This window comes from Myotis nattereri, assembly GCF_964212035.1.
Source record: "Myotis nattereri genome assembly, chromosome: 2".
Lineage (NCBI taxonomy): Eukaryota > Metazoa > Chordata > Mammalia > Chiroptera > Vespertilionidae > Myotis > Myotis nattereri.
Genome location: NC_138076.1, coordinates 199,214,821 through 199,235,419, shown reverse-complemented (window position 1 = coordinate 199,235,419; position 20,599 = coordinate 199,214,821). Strand labels below are relative to the sequence as shown.

The 20,599-nt window shown below is 39.6% G+C and overlaps 1 protein-coding gene across 9 annotated transcripts in view; it reads left to right on the top strand.

The window, feature by feature from the left end:
- The window catches only part of ANKS1B (ankyrin repeat and sterile alpha motif domain containing 1B), an 812,878-nt gene that overhangs the window by 550,865 nt on the left and 241,414 nt on the right, over positions 1-20,599 (top strand). For all 9 annotated transcript variants that reach the window (XM_081080965.1, XM_081080961.1, XM_081080962.1 and 6 more), the window contains one exon: positions 7,454-7,606. In XM_081080965.1, coding sequence (XP_080937091.1) covers positions 7,454-7,606 — 153 coding nt within the window. The remainder of the gene's footprint in view (positions 1-7,453; positions 7,607-20,599) is intronic.

Here is a 20,599-nt window from a genome sequence, read left to right as displayed (position 1 = left end):
CCCCAAGGTCACCTGAAACCCCTCACAAGTGAGATGATGTATGCGAAAATGCTTTGGGGTCTTGAAAGTCCCATATGGTTATTAGGTGATGTTCTTATCACTAATAGTCCTATCCTTTTTGCAGACACGTCTCTCCCAGCAAAGTTGCACTGCACTAACACTTAGATGGTGCTGGATAGACTTCTTTCTGGGGACCCATGGTCAGTGGATTTGCCTCCCCTTTTATGTTCAATCAGTCTTTTAAGAGCCACTGTTGAAATAGCACAGTGATGTCTAAGCTTAGGTCTCAAAGCCTATATGAGATCTGATCCTCGCACTACTGGATAGACCTGCATTTGGATTCAGGGGCACACTGGCTGCTAGCACTGATTGTTCTGGTTTATTTTCAGGGCTACTGTTAGTCCAAGTCTTGGGTAGCAGCAGGACAGAGCAGCAAAGGCTAGAACAAGGAGCAGGAATAGAGGGAGGTACTCGACAATATCAGCTGTCTGTTATCACAAAAGTCACATCAGGGAGTCTGAGAGTATAAAATACATCCAGAATATGAAGAGAAGCCACGTTATTGCAGCTTTCTAGGCAAGTTTTAGTACCTGAGCCTGGTACGCCAGGGCTGTCGCACAGGTTTACATAAATGATAGGTTTGTGTGTTTGTATCTAGGGAGTGGCATGCCACGTGGATGGCTGTCCTTATCCACATAAGGGCCTTTACCTGGTCCCATAAAAGGATCCAGCTATCACCAAGTCCAAGCCAGGCAGCTTCTGGACCCTCACAACTGTTTTTACAGAAAGATTACTAACCCCAAACTTAGCGCCAACTATGCCTCTTGCATTATATTTCCAAGAAAGACAAGCAAAAAGCCCTCCACCCCACCCCAATCTCCATTACATTCTCAGGTTCTTATTCCTTTATATCTCTGACCTTCTTCAAGACTGAGTCCTCATTTCTCACCCCTTCCATACCTTTACCATATACCTTCTAACATCTTCCCCTTTCTCTTCCTCTTCCCATATGAATGAACTGAAAAGAATAGTTTAGAGTACACTTGCTACTTCCCCATCTCTAACTCCCACCTAAATCCAGCACAGCCTAGCTCCTGGGCTCTTCCCAGTTAAGTCCCAGTGATTAATTTGCCAGGTCCTGAAAACACTTCTCCTTCCTCATCTCATTATACCTCTCTGCAGCTTTTCCTCATGGCTCATCATACCCTCTTTGAAACTCTTTCCTCCCCTTCTCATCTTGATCATTCCTTTTCTTGGCCTGCTGGGTACTTATTTTGCTTATTTATTGATAGTGTTGGTTCACCCTAAGGCCATTTCTCTTCTCGTACTATATAATTACCCTCTTTAGCCTCATTTATGATTTCAGTTCCCACTTATGATAAAATAAGTTAAAAACTGAGATTTATTGAGTGCTTCTCTGCGCCATGTACTCTGCTAAACTCTCATTATTTCATTGATTACCCATGACAACACTCAGAGGTAAATATCCTTTTTGTCTCTCACATTGCTATTCAGAAAATGGATGCTTAGGATAGTTGAGTAATTTACTCAATGTCACACAGCTTATGAGTGGAGGAGCCAAGACTCCCACTTGTACTGCTGATGATCCCCAAAGTTACATGACTCCTTAGACTTACTCCCAAATGTAATATGATATTTCACAGCATCATTAATTTCACATCTCAGAATTATTAATGCCATCTCAGTCCATGCTCTTTTCTTTATCAGCTGGTAATACCACCATGTACCCAGATGTACAAGTTTGAATTTCGAGGCACTTTTCCCTCTTATCCCTTGTTTAGTTGTCACAAAGGGATGATGACGTGGTTAACAGAAAGTTGCCAACACACAGTTAAATAAAATAAAGTTTCTTTACCAGCAATGGATATGAAAACTTGTGGCTACACAAAGCAAGAGATAATGCAATGTACTGTCAAATAGAAATGTGGCCTTCTTTTAAATGTTCTACATAAAATTGCCGTGTTTTCAATTCTGTTTGTATTAAATGAAAGGCTAAGCTGCTGAAATACAGACCTCTATAATATGGTGGTTTAAAGAATAGAGCATTTTAATTCTACCAAGCATTCAAAGAAGATTTAATACCTAACCTTCTCAAACTCTTCCAAAAAAATTAAAGAGGAGGGAATACTTCCTAACTCATGTTGAGAGGCCAACATTACCATGATACCAAAACCAAAGAAGGACAACACAAAGAAGAAAATTACAGACCAATATCGCTGATGGACATAGATGCAAAAACCCTCAACAAAATATTAGTAAACTGAATACAACAATACATTAAAAGAATCATATACCAAGATAAAATGGGATTTATTCCAGGATACATGGATGGTTCAATATCTGCACATCAATCAATGTGATATACATGTTAATGAAATGAAGGATAAAAAGTATACAATAATTTCACTAGATGCAGACAAAGCATTTGACTGCTGTATTCAATATCTATTTATGATAAATAAAAACTCTCAATAAAATCACTATAGAAGGAAAGTACCTCAACACAATAAAGGCTACATTGGACAAATGATTTGTTGTTCCACACAGCTAAGGTACCAATGATGAAAAACTGAAAGCTTTTCCTCTAAGATCAGGATGCCCACTCTTACCATTTTTATTCAACATAGTATTGGAAGTCCGAACCAGAGTAGTTAGACAAGAGAAAAAAAAATAGAAGGCATCCAGATTGGCAAATAAGAAGTAAAACTGTCAATACTTGTGGATGGCATGACTTTATATATACAAAACCCTAAAGACTCCACCAAAAAATTATTAGAAATAATAAACAAATACAATAAAGTTGCAGGGTACAAAACAATTTTTAAAAAGCCTCTTGTTTCTATACATTAATGACAAAAATAAATTAAGAAAGCAATTTCATTCACAATCACAACAAAAAGAATAAAGTCCCTAGGAATAAATTTAACCGAGGAGTAAAAGATCTGTTCGGTAAAAACTATAAGACATTGTTGAAAGAAAGTAAAGATAACACAAAGAAATAGAAAGATATTTCATGCCTGATCTTCATTGAACTAGGGTAGACTACAAGCTTTGGATTAGATTTAGGTTTGTCCCATAAGTCTTCATCTTTCTCCCGGGCCAGCAGTTACGCAACTACTCAGCACTTGTTATTCTTGCGGAAGAGCCTAAGAATACAAAAGGATGAATAGATCAGAGTAGCACAGAGGCCCGGTCTATGCCACACTGACACTTCCACTTATTCCATTGTCCAAGCAAGTACATGGCCAACATCAGTGGGATGGAGACCTTACTCCAGCCAGCAGCAGACTACAATGCAGAAACCTTGGCAAAGAGCACAGGAGCATAGTTCTAATACAGGGAGAAATCAGAGCATTGAGAACAACAATTCAATCTACTTGAGTGACCTTGTAAGAAATATTTCTGAACAGTAACTGCTATCTGGGAGAAGGAGGAGTATAAAGAGGTGAGTAGACATAAACCCTTTTTAAAACAAAAATGGGAAAGGAAAGTAGTGAGGGAAGGAGAAATGGATGGGAGAGGAAAGAAAAGTTCTAATTGGAAGTTGAAAATGTTAGCAGCCAACAGACTCAGTATTATATCAAAATAAGCATGGGTCTAATTTAAGGCAGTGGAGAGGGAAGAGAACTAAGAGTTACTGACGACCTATTATATCCAAAGCGCTCTGCTAGGCAATATCTATACCCTCTACCATACAATTCTCACAGCAACACTTGGGGTAGGCACTACTGTCCGAATCCAAAGTCCCTTTTGGAAGGAGAGAACTGAACTGGAAAACATTTTAGAAATCAAATTTGTAAAACTTGTTGGCCTAACTAGATATGAGGGTAAGTAAAACAGAAAGAGGAAAGGTGCCTCCTAAGCATCGACGCGTCAGTGGTGTGATGGTTCTCTGTTAACGGAGATGGGAAACACAGAGGGAGGGCTAGTCTGTGAACTGACGGAGATAAATTTGTTTTTTACTTGTGTTGGGGATAGCTATAGGACATCTATGTGAGATAGCCTACAAACAAATGATTGCAAATTTGTGTCTTAGAGCACAAAAAGGGAAGCCAGTGCTGGAGAAACATCCCAGAAATAAAGGCAAAAGCATTCCAAGCATGGAAAATGGAATTAGCAAAGATATGAATGTGTCTTGCACTGTTCATGTTCATGGGACAGTAGCAAGTTAACATACTGTTTAGACATACACACGTGTCTAATCATATGTATTAAGCTGCACATAGCAAAGCAGTGTGAGATTAGGTTGAAAAGGTAAGTTTGTACCTGAGCATAGCTGTTCCAGAATGTTGGAATATGACATTTGGGCTTTTATTAAGGAGGAACCACTATAGGTTTTTGTGCAAAGGTTGACTTAAGAGCCTGAGTTTTTGGCAGAGTGATGGAGCAGCAGGTTACAAGATGGAGCAAAGGTTGGGGGTGGGTGCAAGTGGAAAGCTATTGCATTAGTTTTTGTAAATGCTAATGAGAACCTAAACAGGGTAGTGACAGTAGGAACAGAAATGAAGGAACAGATGGGAGAATTACTTTGAAAGAAATTGTGGTGCACAGTAACCATTCTGCATATCATTAAATACGTGTCAAGTTAATTTTGTAACTTCATATGGCTCTAAAGGTTTCCTCTCTCAGGTACACAGAGCCTTTATAATTTATTGGTCACCTGTTCATATGTTTTTTAAATTTTTATTGGTTACTTTCAGAGAGAGAGAGAGAGAGAGAGAGAGAGAGAGAGAGAGAGAGAGAGAGAGAGACAGAGAGAAACATCGATTTGTTCCACTTACCTATGCATTCATTGGTTGCTTCCTGTATGTGCACTGATGGAGATCGAACCTGCAACCTTGGCATATCAGGACAATGTTCTAATCAGCTGAGCTACCTGGCCAGGGCCTATTCATATATTTTTAATTAAGAGTTATAATTTCCATGAGGGAGACACTGTAACTGCTTTCTTCTCTACTGTTTTCACAACATTCATCAGAATAGGCACTGACTAAATATTTTTGAATGAGTACATGAATGAATGCTGCCCCTGCACACATCAATGTAGCCATTTCCAGGTCTTCTTCACTCTTGCTCTCTACTCTGCCCATTTCTCACAATCCCAGCAAATACTTCCCTCCCGCTCACCTCCTTAAGGATGGGCTTAGAGAACTTGCCCCATGGGAGTAACTAGATTAATGAGCAGTCAGTCTACATTCCATGAGATACTGATGTGATTTTTTATAATCCTGCCTTCAACTAAACTCAATTGATTCTCTCTTTATTAATTTTTAATGTTATCTCAAACATATCTAATAACTTTCCACTCATGTAAAATATTGAAAATTCAGTGCCAACCCATTGAAACCTCGTTTTATTTTATTTGCCCTTCACTCCCTCCTTTAGGCTTTCCCCAGGGTAGTGGCACCTTTCTCTTTCCTTATTCTAAATTCCCTGGCACTGGGCAAGAAGGAGGGATTGTGGGAAAGGCAAACAAACATTGTTATATTTAGGTTTGCTTTGCGGAGATCTGGTGTGTATCCCTGCCATTGCTCGTTGGCTAACAGACCATCAACAACCTCTGTGTGGCAGATGGACATTGCTCTCTCAAAGAAGTGGTGTGTCACTTGGGGTGACCTATGGGAACCCCACTGCACAGTCTCTGACATTAAATATCTGACTCAGCCCCAGCTGGATTCATCAGGACTCCCTAAGCTTGTCCCCAGTATCCACCACCAGGGTGGTCAGTTTCATGAATGACTGACAGCAATACCTCCCTGCCAGGCTGTTAATTTCAACTCCATTGAGTTCTCCTTCCTTCTTTCCCTTTCTCTGGTTATTTCCTCCTGTCAACTGGGACAGCCAGGGATTTTCTGGGGCTGGGGTGTTGGTTCAAGTTAGCAGAGTTGATTCAACCACCTCTTGGTCCTGGAGAATACACTTAGCCCAATATTTTTGTAGCTCTCTCCAGAATATGAAGGTAATTCATACCTTTGAGCCGCTGCTTTGGGTCCTAGTCTTCAATTTTACACATACATAACCCTGAGCAGTTATTTACATTTGTAGCTACTTTGGTATAAATACCGAGCTAAGTGTTACCCAAACAAACATTGAATGAGTAGCTACAACCGGTTAGTCCATGTAAAAGTGATATACAAAAGCCAGATGCAGTTCAGAATCTCATGCAAATAATAAATTACACTGTGACTTTAAAATAGAGGACATTTAAACCTCAAAATTGAAAATAGACGGGAGAGGGAAACAATGGGAAACAGGAAAGGAGAAAGAGTAACTTTAAAATGAAGGAGTAAGGATCATCTTAAAAATGAGAACACTGCATAGTGACAGAAAGCCTAACATGTTTAAGATTAAAATCTGAAATCCTGACGCCCAGGCTAATCTTTTCTCTGCTCACAAATCAGTCATATAGATTTCCATTAATATTTATCTCCTTGAGTCTGAAGGAAGAGGAAAATCTATTTTGTATGCTGCCCTGTTTTGCTGTTCCCATCACAAATTCACTGAAGGATCACAGCAGGTTGATGAGGTACCAACTGTCCTTAGTAGCAGAAGTATCAGATATATACAGTGTGGCATGCGAAGCAGCACACATCTTGGAAGTGAGTTCCTTCAAGAACCACAAATTCAACTAAAATGCCAGATAAAAGCTAAAGGACTGGAATAAACCATACAGAATTTTAAACCCAGAAGTTTCTCTTGCTGAAATTATTTTCATACTCCAATTTAAACTCAGAAACATTATGCTGTTGTCACACTTCTTTGTTCTCCTAAAGTAAAAAATAAGTAAATAAATAAAATCTGTATATAGCTGATGAAAAATAGAAACCTGTCTGCCAGAGCGTTCTCTGTTCATGTCTAACATACTGTGGAATCAATGTAGAACACGTGGTCTTTAAACACTGAAAAGCCTTTCTTTGCAGACTTAGCACAGCACTGTTTTTCTCCAGTACGTTTGCAATGCCTACCATACATGTCTTGCATATGGATGAATTCCTTTGGTTGTTTCAGGCAAGTCATACAGTATTTTCACATGCTTTGATGTTGTGCATATGAGAAGTATCATCCACATTTTGGGAATGTGATCCTTTTGCCTTCAGCATTGCATTTAATGCTGCATGACTGACATCATTTGAAATTCCATCCGACAGAATGCCAATAATGTCTATAACAGAAGTTCAACATATTTAATTCTCTCAAATATGGAGGTGATGTAGCAGCTAAATTGGAAAGTTTGGGGTGCGTATTTTTAAATTAATTCAGCATGAAGATTATTAGTGAATTAGAATTGTGCATAAAATATTTCGGTTTTCTTCATTTCCTTATCCAGAAAAATCTCTTGCTTCCTATCAGGTAAGTTTCCAGGAGGCATCCTGTTTTGGGGACACAAAGTATACAGATTAAAGTAATCTTAATTCACATTTCTTAATTGCAGATGAGACCCATTGGCCATGATGGCTACCATCCCACCTCTGTCGCTGAGTGGCTGGATTCCATCGAACTAGGTGACTACACCAAAGCCTTTCTAATCAATGGCTACACGTCGATGGACCTGTTGAAAAAAATCTGGGAGGTTGAGCTTATTAATGTAAGTTGGTCTCTTAAAAATGCCTTAGTCATTCAACCCTTGATAAATGTAGTTCTTATTGTGCACAAGTAATTTTTTTCTTTCTTTATAAATGTTCGGACATCTAAGGATTTACAGACATGCCTTCTGGTTTTAAATATACATCTCTCTTGGCTCCAGTCAAGTTCCACAGTCACGGTCGTTTGCAGTTTTGAGGGGGGAACTCAAAGGACTCTCAGGGTGTTTTGCATTATTTCAGAAAACTTTCCAAGCACTTTTGGATTTTCCAATTTAGGAAATTTTATCAGTTTAGGGTATGGATGTGATAACGAATAGGCTCCTATTTTATCTTTGCTCAAATTTATTGCTAAAGAGGAAAGTTATAATTTTTGGTTGAATATTATGATTCCTTGACTCTACTCCTTAATTGCATTATAAGAGACTGCTTTTGTTCATACTAAATAGGCTGCTGTAATATCAAAATTTTATTTTCCACAGCTTATATCTAACCTTGTCTTCATTTTATTCATACACATGGCATAGGTTTTCTATAAAAACTGGCCAATATATGTTGCCATATATTTGAGTCCAAAGAGATCGACTGAATGTCCATAGGTATTTTTGTTACTGACACTTCTCTCATTTTATTTTTACTGCTGTTTCATTTCTAATAGAATAAAGGGATGACAGAGATAAAAAGATATTATATAATGATCATGTCTTTGCATTACATTTGGAATCACGAACACTTCTTCTTAAACGTGAATGTGAAATCATTTAATTTTTTAAAGGAGTCATTAGATTTAAGTTCTATAGTCTAATAACTGAAAACGTATTCGGAAGCTGAAAACTAAAGCAGGTGAATTTCTGGTGGTTCAAAAGTGATCAGTTCTACTCTCTATTCCACATTGTCTCCAAAAGTCTGGTCTCGACATAATACACGTCACTAATTATATTAAATGATGGCCATTAGTAGTGACTGATTATTCTTTGCTTTTAAATGTCTGTCCTAAAAATAATACCTTTTCTGGAACATCTCATAAAAACTGTTCTTTAATCTAAAAAAAAAAAAAAACAAAACAAAAACTAAAAAAAAAAAACCCCACTTTCAATGGACAAATTCTTGGCTCCTTCTAATTGGCCATCTTCTCCTCTTAGCTTTCTGTGCTCAACCCTCACAAAAGCGATCATTATTTCAGAAGAAACTTACTGACTAAAAGCCTCTGATTAATTTTGCTCTTAGTCTGTATGGCAGTGTAACTAGCGGAAACTGTGCTGCTTTTTTAGTTGCATCAAGCCGATTTCAGTTCTCCACTGAGAACTCAATACTCATCTTACGGCTACGCTTAGCCTTTTGTTAAAGGGGTACCTTCCATAGATCAAACAAGCGTGCTTCCAATTAAGTTGCATTGAAGCCAACAATATAATTGACAAATATCTCTATGTAGCATCTTCTGAATAAGGCTTTTCCCCACTGAAGAACAGACATGATAGATAGCATAGGAGTCACTCACCTAACAGGCTTTAGCACCAATCCCTCATTGAAAAAAAAAAATGGATTCCAATAGAAATTGACTATAAAAATGTGTGAAGCAAGTATCATTGAAACAAGACTATGCTCTCTCAAAATCCAAATGCTGAGACTAGTGTTTTGGATCCACACCTTCCTCAGTGCTGGAGACACCAGTGGCCCAGAGATCCCTGGTCAGTCCCTGTGGCCTCGCATTATGGACAGCTACAATGCCTGCACAGTCAGTGGTGCCAGAAGGTTTACCGCCAGGGTCAGGGACTGATCCACCACCACCCAGGGGCCAGCCAGCCCTGAGTTGGGACTGTCTCTTTAAGGGTTTTCCCTTTAGCTGCATTTTCTGTAACGCAATCTGACTTTGATATGGAGAGCAGAAGTGCCCGTCACAAGCATTGTATCAGAATTGGAAAACATAGTCACTGTGGTTGAGACCTTGAGGCCTAATTTCTCCAGCCTGGAGTATAGCATCTGCATCTAACACCAACCTTTTTTCTTGTTTCATTTAAATTAATTTATTGTCCTTAAAATAAATTGGTAAAACTTACAGTTCCTTGTGACATCTTTACAGGCAAGTTTGCACTCTTGAAGGAGGCTTTGCAAGTCATTTCTCCCAGTAGATACACTGATTATGGACAAACGCTGTTCTGTACTTTCATGCTTGGAAATCAGAGAACAAAATGTTTGTGTCCATGAGAGCTGCTGTGTAAGAGTCATTCTTTGAGTGGTTTAGGGTTGTTGGCTTATGAAGCTTTTGACTGGTCTCAGAGTCAAGACTTTTATTTATCTCAACTAATGAGGGAAGGCATCCAGGTATAAGAAAACATCTTGTATAATATACTAGAGGCCCGGTGCATGAAAATCGTGCGGGGGTAGGGTGCCTAGGCCTGGCCAGTGATCAAGGCCGATCTGTGGGGCAATCAGGGGGGCGCCCTGCTGGCACCCACCTTGGCTGGCCTAGGGCCTGAGGGCTGGGGACAGCTTCTGCGTTAAGCGTCTGCCCCTGGTGGTCATTGTGTGTCATAGCAACTGGTTGTTCTGCCATTTGGTCAATTTGCATATTAGGCTTTTATTATATAGGATGGGCCTTGTAATACTATATTAAGTACCCATTGTTGTGTTTTAGGCTGAAGAGAATGTACAGTCATCTTGAATGAGAGCAAAGCTAATTTGGGAAATTCACATCTTGAACCTTGGTGCTGACTGGCTAGTTTGAAGGAAACGAAGTGACCCCAATAACTGTGGTTCTGTGTAAACTGAAGAGAGAAGTGCAAGTGTAGACTAACTTTGAGACAGAGGCCTGCTGGTGGAGGGAAAGAGGATGAGGATGAGGAGGATGACTGCTGATATGATTGCAAGTAACTGCAGCATCACTACGTAGTATTGACTAAGCCTCCAATTTCACATGGTATTACGCTTGATAGTAAATCATACAGTCTCAGTGGCATAATAAGCTTATTCAAAGTATTTTCAGAATGAAATTAAAACTATACAAAGTTGTGAGTTAACAAGCACAAATACGTTTGAAATTGTAATCTTTCTGAAAGTGTCCAAAGATCTTCTTCTTGGTGGAGTATATTGCCTTTGAAAAACAAGGTTATTTGAGTAACATAATAAGGGTTTTGGTCACAAAGCTACCCAAGTATAAGGATTAAGGAGAGTGTTAGAAATCTCATGTCTTAAAACCACCATTGTCAGCAGAGAAACTTTTAAGACATCAGGTATTGTCAATTTTATAGGCCCCTATGTATCCAGACATAGAGAATTCCTTTATGCCAATAATTGTTCTCTTTGTTCCCTAATCCATGTTTTATATTCAGAAACCAATCTTTTTTATCAATATTTCTGTTTTGCACCTGTGTCTGCCACTATCATTAATAGCATCATTAATATCGCTTTTACATGATATTTTATTGTTAAAATATTAATATGTTGGGAGAGATTGTCAGGCAAATTGTTCCCTTTGCAGATGCTAGCTGGTGAAACTCTAGCTTGAATTTAGTCATCAGCAAAGGCTTGCTAAGAGAATGAAAGACAAGTTAACAGTGTGTGAGTACATCAATATTTTTAAAATGAATTTTTCTGGCCTTGCTTCTAGTATTACCAAGTTTGCACAGCAGTTTCTACTGTTGACAGCCTCAACAGCCCTGCATGGGGGAAATTTTAGATAAAAACGTTGTATATTACCCGTATGAGATATGTATGGATAATTATTAAATCCCCATGAAATTATCCATTTTCTAGATTAAAAACATATTGCAATTATGAAAAACAATGTTAATTTACTATACCACTAGAGAAACTAAGATGGCGGCATAGAGGTAAACACCGGGAAATGGCTGCCTCCCATAACAACTTCAAAAATACAACAAAAAGACAAAACAGACATCATCCAGAACTACAGGAAGGCTGGCTGAGTGGAAATTCTACAACTAGAAGAAAAGAGAAAAGCACACTGAGACTCAGAGGAGCTGCGGAAGTAAAGTGCAAAGGTACGGAGGCTCGAGCGCACGCGCACAGAAAGGGGCTGGTACCTGAGGACGCGGCTGTCTTTTTGAATCAGGAGGGAGTCACAAGCTCCCCACTGCTCTGAACTCTGGTTCCGGGAAGTCTCTGGGGACCCAGGACTCATACGGGGTGAAACTGGACTGTCTGGCAGCAGGCAGAACTCAGAACTTGAGGGCGGCTTTCCCTCAGAGGTGCTTGCAGTGATTAGGACACTGAGACAGGCGGCCCCTTAGGGCAGGGCTGAGGATCAACCATAGCTGCTTGCTCCACCCTTTGATTCCCTGAGACCCCGCCCCACCCAGGCTGCAGCAGAGGCTTTTGCATATGAATGCCCTGGCCCTTTGCAACCTGAAAATTACCTAACAAATTGCAGCTGGGCCAGACAGACCCAGAACTTCCAAGAGAAGGCCCAAGGCCCCACAGCAGCTTGCATTGCTTCACAGCTGGGCCTCATCAGGGCACCTCCAAACTCCAAAAAAGGAAGGGGAATCTGCAGTTCTCTTCGTAGCTCCTGCTGGGTAACCTCAGGCAGAGGCTAAATTAGCACCTCCTTAGATCCAAGAGCCAGTGTACCCAGTGGTCAGAGAGGGACCATCCAGACTACAACTCCTCAGATCCATAAGGGACACACTCAGGGCGCAGACTCAGTGAGCACCAAAGCCCCACTGAAGCAAGTCTTGCCCCAGAAGGGTTTCTTCAGCACAGAAGTTCTCCCACTGCAGACACAGCTGATTCTCACAGCCAATTGGCCTGGAGGTCAATTCCTCCCAGTGATCCTACAACAATCAAGGCATAACTACAACAAGACTGTGCACAAAGCCCACAAGGGGGTGCAACAAGAGTGTCCTCCTCAGGTAACTGGGGAGGCTGAGCCACTGGGCCCTACAGGACACCTAGCATACAAAACCACTCTACCAACACAGGGAAGCATAAAAAATGTGGAGACAAAGAAACAGGTCACAAATGACAGAAATGGAGGAAAGCAAACAACTAGATATAGAGTTCAAAACCACGTTTATAAGGTTTTTCAAGAATTCTATGGAAACCGCTGATAAATTTAGTGAGACCCTGGATGATATGAAAAAAGACCAACTAGAAATTAAGCATACACTGACTGAAATAAAGAATAATATACAGAGATCCAACAGCAGACAAGAGGATCCTAAGAATCAAGTCAAAGATTTGAAATACAAAGAAACAAAAAATACCCAACCGAAAAAGAAAAAAGATTTCAAAAATATGAAGATAGTGTAAGGAGCCTCTGGGACAACTTCAAGCGTACCAACATCAGAATTATAGGGGTACCAGAAGAAGAGAGAGGGCAAGATATTGAAAACCTATTTGAAGAAATAATGACAGAAAATTTCCCCTACCTGGTAAAAGAAATAGACTTACAAGTCCAGGAAGTGCAGAGAACCCCAAACAAAAGGAACCCAAAGAGGACCACACCAAGACACATCATAATTAAAATGCCAAGAGCAAAAGACAAAGAGAGAATCTTAAAAGCAGCAAGAGAAAGACAGTCAGTTACCTACAAGGGAGTACCCATCTGACTGTCAGCTGATTTCTCAACAGAAACCATGCAGGCCAGAAGAAAGTGGCAAGAAATATTCAAAGTGATGAATAGCAAGAACCTACAACCAAGATTACTTTATCCAGCAAAGCTATCATTCAGAAGTGAAGGCCAGATAAAGAGCTTCATAGATAAGGAAAAGCTAAAGGAGTTCATCACCACCAAACCAGTATTATATGAAATGCTGAAAGGTATTCTTTAAGAAGAGGAAGAAGAAAAAGGAACTCTTACCATTTGCCACAGCATGGATGGAACTGGAGAGCAGATAAATACCACATGATCTCACTCATTTGTGGAATATAATGAACAACATAAACTGATGAACAAGGACTGATCCAGAGACGGAGAGGCATTGATTGGACTGTTGGGCCTTGGAGGGAAGGTAGGGGAGGGTGGGGGTAAGGGGGAAAGATCAACCAAAAGATTTATATGCAAGCATATAGGCCTAACCAATGGACATGGACAACGGGGGGGGGGGAGTGGGCGGGGGGGAGGACATGGGGGGGGTAGGGAGTAACGTGGGGATAAGGACACATATGTAATATCTTAATCAATATCAATAAAAAATATATTTAAAAAAAATTTACTATACCACTGTGTACCTACTAAGGGAATTTTGGTAAGACCAAGCAAATTGGAACCGTGTCCAATTTGTTAATTTGTGAATCTCAGTGTACCTATCATTCATTTCTCCCCAGTGGATTTACCAAGGAAACAATTCTAGATTAGGCTTATGATATTCACTGGCATTGATCATGATAAATGTACATATTGAATGAACAAAATAAAATGCAGGCCTCACTGTGTTCTTAAATCCCTGCTTCTAAGTACAAAAATAGCTTTGACAATCTAACTGTGGTGATTGGCTGTGTTTTAAATACCTTTGGGTAGAAACAAATAAAATAACTACAGCAGTGATACCCGTGTGTCCCATGAAAATCATTTGGACTTATTTTGCAGCAGTAAATTGATTAGAAGATCACCTGCTTCCTGCCTAATAGCCACCGAAACCGTATTTGCATCACTCTTTTGTTTGGAACTGTCAGGGGTTATTTTCTCTTTTGCAATATTGTTGATTTCATTTCTACCTTTCCAGGGGAAATATTGTGATAAGCTAATCACTTGGAGATGCACTAAGAAATTTTCAAAGGAAACATTCTGATTTTAATTTTGTGTTAAATCTGTAATTGTGTGGCTTTTATTTACTTATGCTCTAGAAATAGAGTCCTATCAGTATCAAATTTAGACTCACTACTTGCTTTGCTTTTACCTTGCTTTTACCTTATGATCAGCATCATAAACTCACACTCCTGTCCACTCTTCCCTCATTGCTATAATGGCAATAAAATTTACTTTCTACAAGTCTTTTTTGCATTGTGTGTGTGTGTGTATATGTCCATCTGTCTGTCTCTCTGTGTGTGTGTGTGTGTACATATTGGATAAAGACAAATAGTAACTTATGCTGACAACCCAGAAGAATAATCTGCAAATCCACAAATTGCAGGGGGAGAATGAATGTTGTAATTCCATCTCCAAACCAATTATTTTAAGTAAAAGGTTATGCCTTCACTACAGGACATTAATAAATGAGAAAAAATATTCATTTCTCCTCACCAGGGAAGCTACATCAGTCAATACTTCAAATGTTAAAAAACTTTAATCAAAGCCAAAGGCTTTAACTAAATGACTGGATATGAGTATTCGAGTGTAAAGCAAACTTCATAAATTACCTTTGTATTTAAGCATTTCATTTATATACACACACTGTGCAGCCAGCTTTCCAGCAGCCTTCAGGACAGCTAGACTCATTGTCTGAGTCTCAGACGTTTCCAGGCCTGTGTCAGGTGAAACTCCGGGACCCCACCACCTGCTCAGTGCATCTCCATTACAAACTCTCCCAGTCATTCTCCTGAAGCTTCCCAAAGTTCCCGTATGTTTTTTTGGGGAAAAAAACATCCTTTTTTCCTTCCTCATGTAAGGTGGGCAATCTTCTCTCAAGCACTCACTCTTCAGTGTTATTTTTAGCCCTTTCACATACAGCCTGGAGGTTGGTGATGGTCTAGGACAGGGATTATTGATTCCACTCTCTGTCAGCATATTGTGTATATCCTCACCTATTACGTTGCTCTCAGCTGTGGAGCCTTGACCTAAACTGAGATAGAATTACACCACAATAAAATGCACTTAAACACTAAATCTTCATTGGAAGGAATAAGCTTTTTTATTTTTTAACTTTTTTGGTTGGTAAAAGGACTTTCTTTTGCCTTAATTTTTGGAATGTATTTTTGCTGGGTATAGAATTCTAGGGTAACAGGTTTTTTTTATCAACACTGATCCACCATCTTCTCTTCTGCATTATTTCTGACAAGAAATCTCCTATTATCCTTTCTTTTTTGTTGTTGTTTTAGTCAGTGTTGTTTTCCCTCTGGCTGCACTTGTCTTTATCACTGCTTTTGAGAAATATTATGATGTACATTGATAGAGTTTTCTTCTTGTTTCTTATGTCTGAAGATTTTTATGTTTCTTATGAAGTTATAATTTTCATCAACTTGAGGAAAATTTTGGTTATTATTTCTTTTCTTTTTTTTTATGGTTTTCTATGAAGTAGTTATATTTCTTGTTTTCTCTTCCGTATTTCAAAACTTTTGTATAGAATTACAATATACATTAAAAACTCCATAACCTATATAATAAAAGCCTAATATGCTAAGTGTCCAGTTGTCTAGTCGGCTGTTCAATCAAAGCATAATATGCTAATGATATGCTAAGGCCACTCAACCGCTCACTATGACATGCACTGACCACCAGGGGGCAGAGAGTCGACTGGTCGACCAGTTGCTATGATGTGCACTGACCACCAGGGGGCAGACTCCCCAACTGGTAGGTTAGCTTACTGCTGGTGTCCGGCCAATTGGGACTGAGCAAGATGGGCCAGACATGCCCTGGAGCCCTCCCACAATCCCTCCCTGGCCTCAATCATGCACTGATGGGGTCCCTCAACCTGAGCTGCACCCTCTCGCAATCCAGGACCCCTCAGGGGATGTCAGAGAGCTGGTTTCAGCCCAACAGCGAAATGGCCAGTAGCTATGATGTGCACTGACCACCAGGGGCAGATGCTCAACACAGAAGCCAGGCTCATGGCTGGCAAGTGCAGCAGCAGTAGCATGAGCCTTTCCCACCTCCACAGCAGCGCTAAGGATGTCCAAGTAATAGCTCCCAGACTGTGATAGGGCACAAGCTGGGCTGAGGGACAACCCCCCTCCTGAGTGCACGAATTTGGTGCACTGGGACTCTAGTATATTATAAGTGTACAGCTTAATGATTTTACACAAAAAGACCACACATGTAACTAGCACCCAAACAAGAAATAAAAATTTACCAGCACCCCAAAGTTCACTCATGGTCCCTTCCAGTGACTAGTTTTCCCATGACCCCAAGGCAGCTATCATCCTTACTTCTAACAGCAATGCTCAATTTGCTTGTTTTGTACAGAATGCTCTTGCATGTAGCTTCTTTCATTTATATCACACTGCATATAGTTTAAGGACTGATCATTCTCTCTCATTGCTATGTACTATACTGAACTTGTTTTTACAGCGTTATTGAGATCTAATTCGCATATTATACAATTCACCCACTTATAGTATACAATTCAATCATTTTAGTATATACACAGAGTTATACAATCATCACCAAAATTACTTTTATTGTACTCAAAAAGATGTAACATAAAATTTGCCATGCTAACCAATTTAACTATACTGTATAGTAGTGTTAAGTAACTTTATTGCACAACAGATCTCTAGAACTTTTCCATCTTGCAATACTGAAATTTTATATCCATTGAATAGCAACCTCTCTTTTACCTCTCACCCAGCCCTTGGCACCCACCATTCTACTTTCTGTTTCTAAAAATTTGACTGCTTTAAATAACTCACATAAGTGGAATTGTATAATATTTGTCTTTTTCTGTGACTGGCTTATTTCACTAAGCATAATGTCCTCAAAGACATTCATGTTGTGTAGCATATGACAGGATTCTCCTTTTTTAAGGCTGAATTATATTCCATTGTATGTAATACCACATTTGTTTTATCCACTCACCCATCGATAGACATCTGGGTTGCTTTCATCTCTTGCCTGTTATGAGTAACACTGCAGTGAACATGGATGTGTAAATATCACCTTGAGACTTTGTTTTCAATTATTTTGACTATATACTTAGAAATGGGATTGCTGGATCATATAGTAATTTTAGTTTTTAAAATGTTAGGAACCTCTATAATGGCTGCCCCATAGTCATTATTTCTTAAAATATTGGTTTTTGTCATCTTTCTCCTCTCCATTGGAAACTCCAATCACATGTGCATTAAGCCATTTGAAGTTAGACCACAGCGCACCAATGCTCTATTCATTTTTTCAACACTTTTTCTCTGTGTGAGTCATTGGATCATTTCTATTGCTGTCTTCAAGTTCACTAACATTTTCTTCTTATAATGCCCAGTCTGCCATTATTACCATACAGCATGTTTTTCACCTCCAGTGGTTAGACTTGAGTCCTTTTTACATTCTCCATGTCTCTAACTGCTCAATCTTTTCTCTAAGTTGTTGAACATGTGGAATGCAGTTATAATAACTTTTAATGCCTTGTATTCTAGTTTTGGGTTGGTCCTCTAACTTGCTAAAAATATGGAATGTGATTATAATAATTATTTTTAATGCCCTCATCTTCTAACTTTTCCAACATTGTGTCAGTTTATGGTTGTTTTTGATTGAGAGATTTTTCTCATTATTGTTCATGGCATGCCTGGTAATCTTCATTGTATGCCAGACATTATGAATTTTACCTCATTGGGTGATGGATTTTTTCTGTACTCCTATAAATATTCTTGAGCTTTGTTCTGGGACGCAGAGAAGCTCCTTGTATATACTTTGATCCTTTCAGGTTTTGTTTTCCAGAGTAGGCAAGACCAGAGCATCATTTAAGTCTGTTGCTAACACTTCCAGACTACTGAGGCAAAATGTGCCTGAGTATCCAACAATGCCCTGTGAGTTTCCAAACAGCCCAGTCTGAATAGTGCAAACTGTTACCAACCCTGTTTGAATTCTGAGTGCTATTCCCATTAATATTTTCAGGTGGTCTTGTTTATCTGGCCTTGGATAGTTTCCTTATATGCATATGCTGATTTTGTACTCTCTCCTGTCTAGTACTCTACCCAGAAAACTCTAGCCGTGTAATCTCCCTAGAGCAGCCATGGGCAAACTACGGCCCGCAGGCCGGATCTGGCCCGTTTGAAATGAATAAGACTAAAAAAAAAAAAAAAAAAAAAAGACCGTACCCTTTCATGTAATGATGTTTACTTTGAATTTATATTAATTCACACAAACACTCCATCCATGCTTTTGTTCTGGCCCTCCAGTCCAGTTTAAGAACCCATTGTGGCCCTCGAGTCAAAAAGTTTGCCCACCCCTGCCCTAGAGTCTCACACCATCTTGGCAATAAAGCATCTTCTCAATTCAAAGCATCTTCCAGGCTCCCTGGGAATTCTCTCAAGGTGACAAACTAGGGAAACTGTAGGACTGACTTTGCGTGTTTCTCATCTCTCAGGGATCCATGTCCCTCATTGCCTCATGTTAATGTTTTGAAAACCCGTGTTTTATTTATTTTGTCTAGATTTCTTCATTGTGTCAAGTTGGAGGGTTTAGTCAATCCATGCTACTTCATCTTGACCAGAAGCCCAAGTCCATGCAACTTCTTATTAATCCCACACCTAAACAATTGAATCAAAATCTTTGGGGTGGCATCTGGGCATTGAGAGGTTTTTTAGAAGCCCCCCAGATGATTTTAATGTACAGCCTGAATTTTAAAATGCTGCTGTAATCAGTAGGGATCCATTAAAAGGATTTTAATCAGGGGAATGACATGATCAGAAGCAGTAGGCAGGGGCAGAAACCGACATACTGAATAAGGTAGAGCGGAGTGTGGAGGAAGAAACAGCTGAGTCAGTGATTCTGCTCTACAGCTATTTCTAACCATGAATGTGTTAGGCATGACAGCAATAAAATCTGTATGCCTCGTTAGGACCGGAAGGTATCCCTGAATTGGAAGTCCATCTATATTGAGTCAAGTTTCAACACTTTAACCCCATGTATCAAGATGGCAAAATACAGTCAGTATTGAAGGGCTAGTATAATACATTTCAGAAATGCTTTTCAGTAATGGTTAAAATTGTTTCCATTTGGTCCTTCAAAGGCTAAGTCTTGGTTATATGAAAAATTTACTTCCTGTTTACAGCATAAAGAGTAGGGCATACGGTGTGTATCAGTGCTTCCAATGCACCCTCTCTTCTTTAGTCTTTTTCTTGGAATCAGGTCACTTGATTTTGATTCTTATATCTGCCGCTCAGTATGTGGCCTGTAAAAAATCACTTACCGACTGTGGGCCCCAGCTTCTCCTTTGTAAGTAGAGGATAATAACATCTGCCCTGTTGGTTTCCTGTGAGACTCAAAACCACCTGAGAGCTTCTTAATGAACCATGCCTTTCTCTTCTCTCCCTCTTTGATTTTGATATTGCCTCATTGTTTTCTTTATCTCTTCCCTAGATTCCTCTCCCAGAGTTAGGCTAGGAGCTGGCCCACTTCCTTGGAGCAGGCTTTCACTACTCAGCTGCCATTTGCTTCTCCCTCTCTGTTCTCACCGCTTAGAACACAGATAGCCCTGTTCATGGTGCAACCTCCAGCCTCCAGGAATCACCACTCAGCTTATCTTCCCCATTCCCAACTCCCATGTCTTTCTCCTACCTTGGCTCTCCCATCTTGCCCAACGGATACATCTTTCCCTACCAGCTCTGTCCTTACTGCTTAGTGCTGCTCAGAGCCCTCCCACCCCTGGAGTAGGCAAATGTGAGAGGGAATGACGATCAGTTTTGTGTAACAACATCCAGGATAAAACTATGGAGGGCCCCAACCCCCACCCCCGATGACTTGTTTTTCTAACTATGCTTAGTTACGGAATTGCTAGTATCTTCTCCCCTCAACTACATAGCATTAACCTTTGACTCTCCGTCACCCAGTCCTTTTTATTCTTGAAGCAATAGACCTTGGGGCAGAGCAGGGTAGTAACTGAGAGGTTAGGGATATACTCATTCTTAATTTATTTTCCATAAACTTAAGCCTTTCTAGAATCTGTTCCAAAGTTTCAGCTTGATGATCCGTAGGAGTAAGAACTTTTGGTAGCTTTTTGAAGTCGCTCTGTGTTCCCTTTTTATTGAAATTGCTTTTTAAAAATAGATAGTATCATTCATTATAATGAAGTCAGTTAGTTTTTTATTCTGTATTTTGCTCAGATTTCTTACATGGCATGGGGACTTTTGTTTCTTTAAGAACTCTGTTCTGGAAATATTTAGGA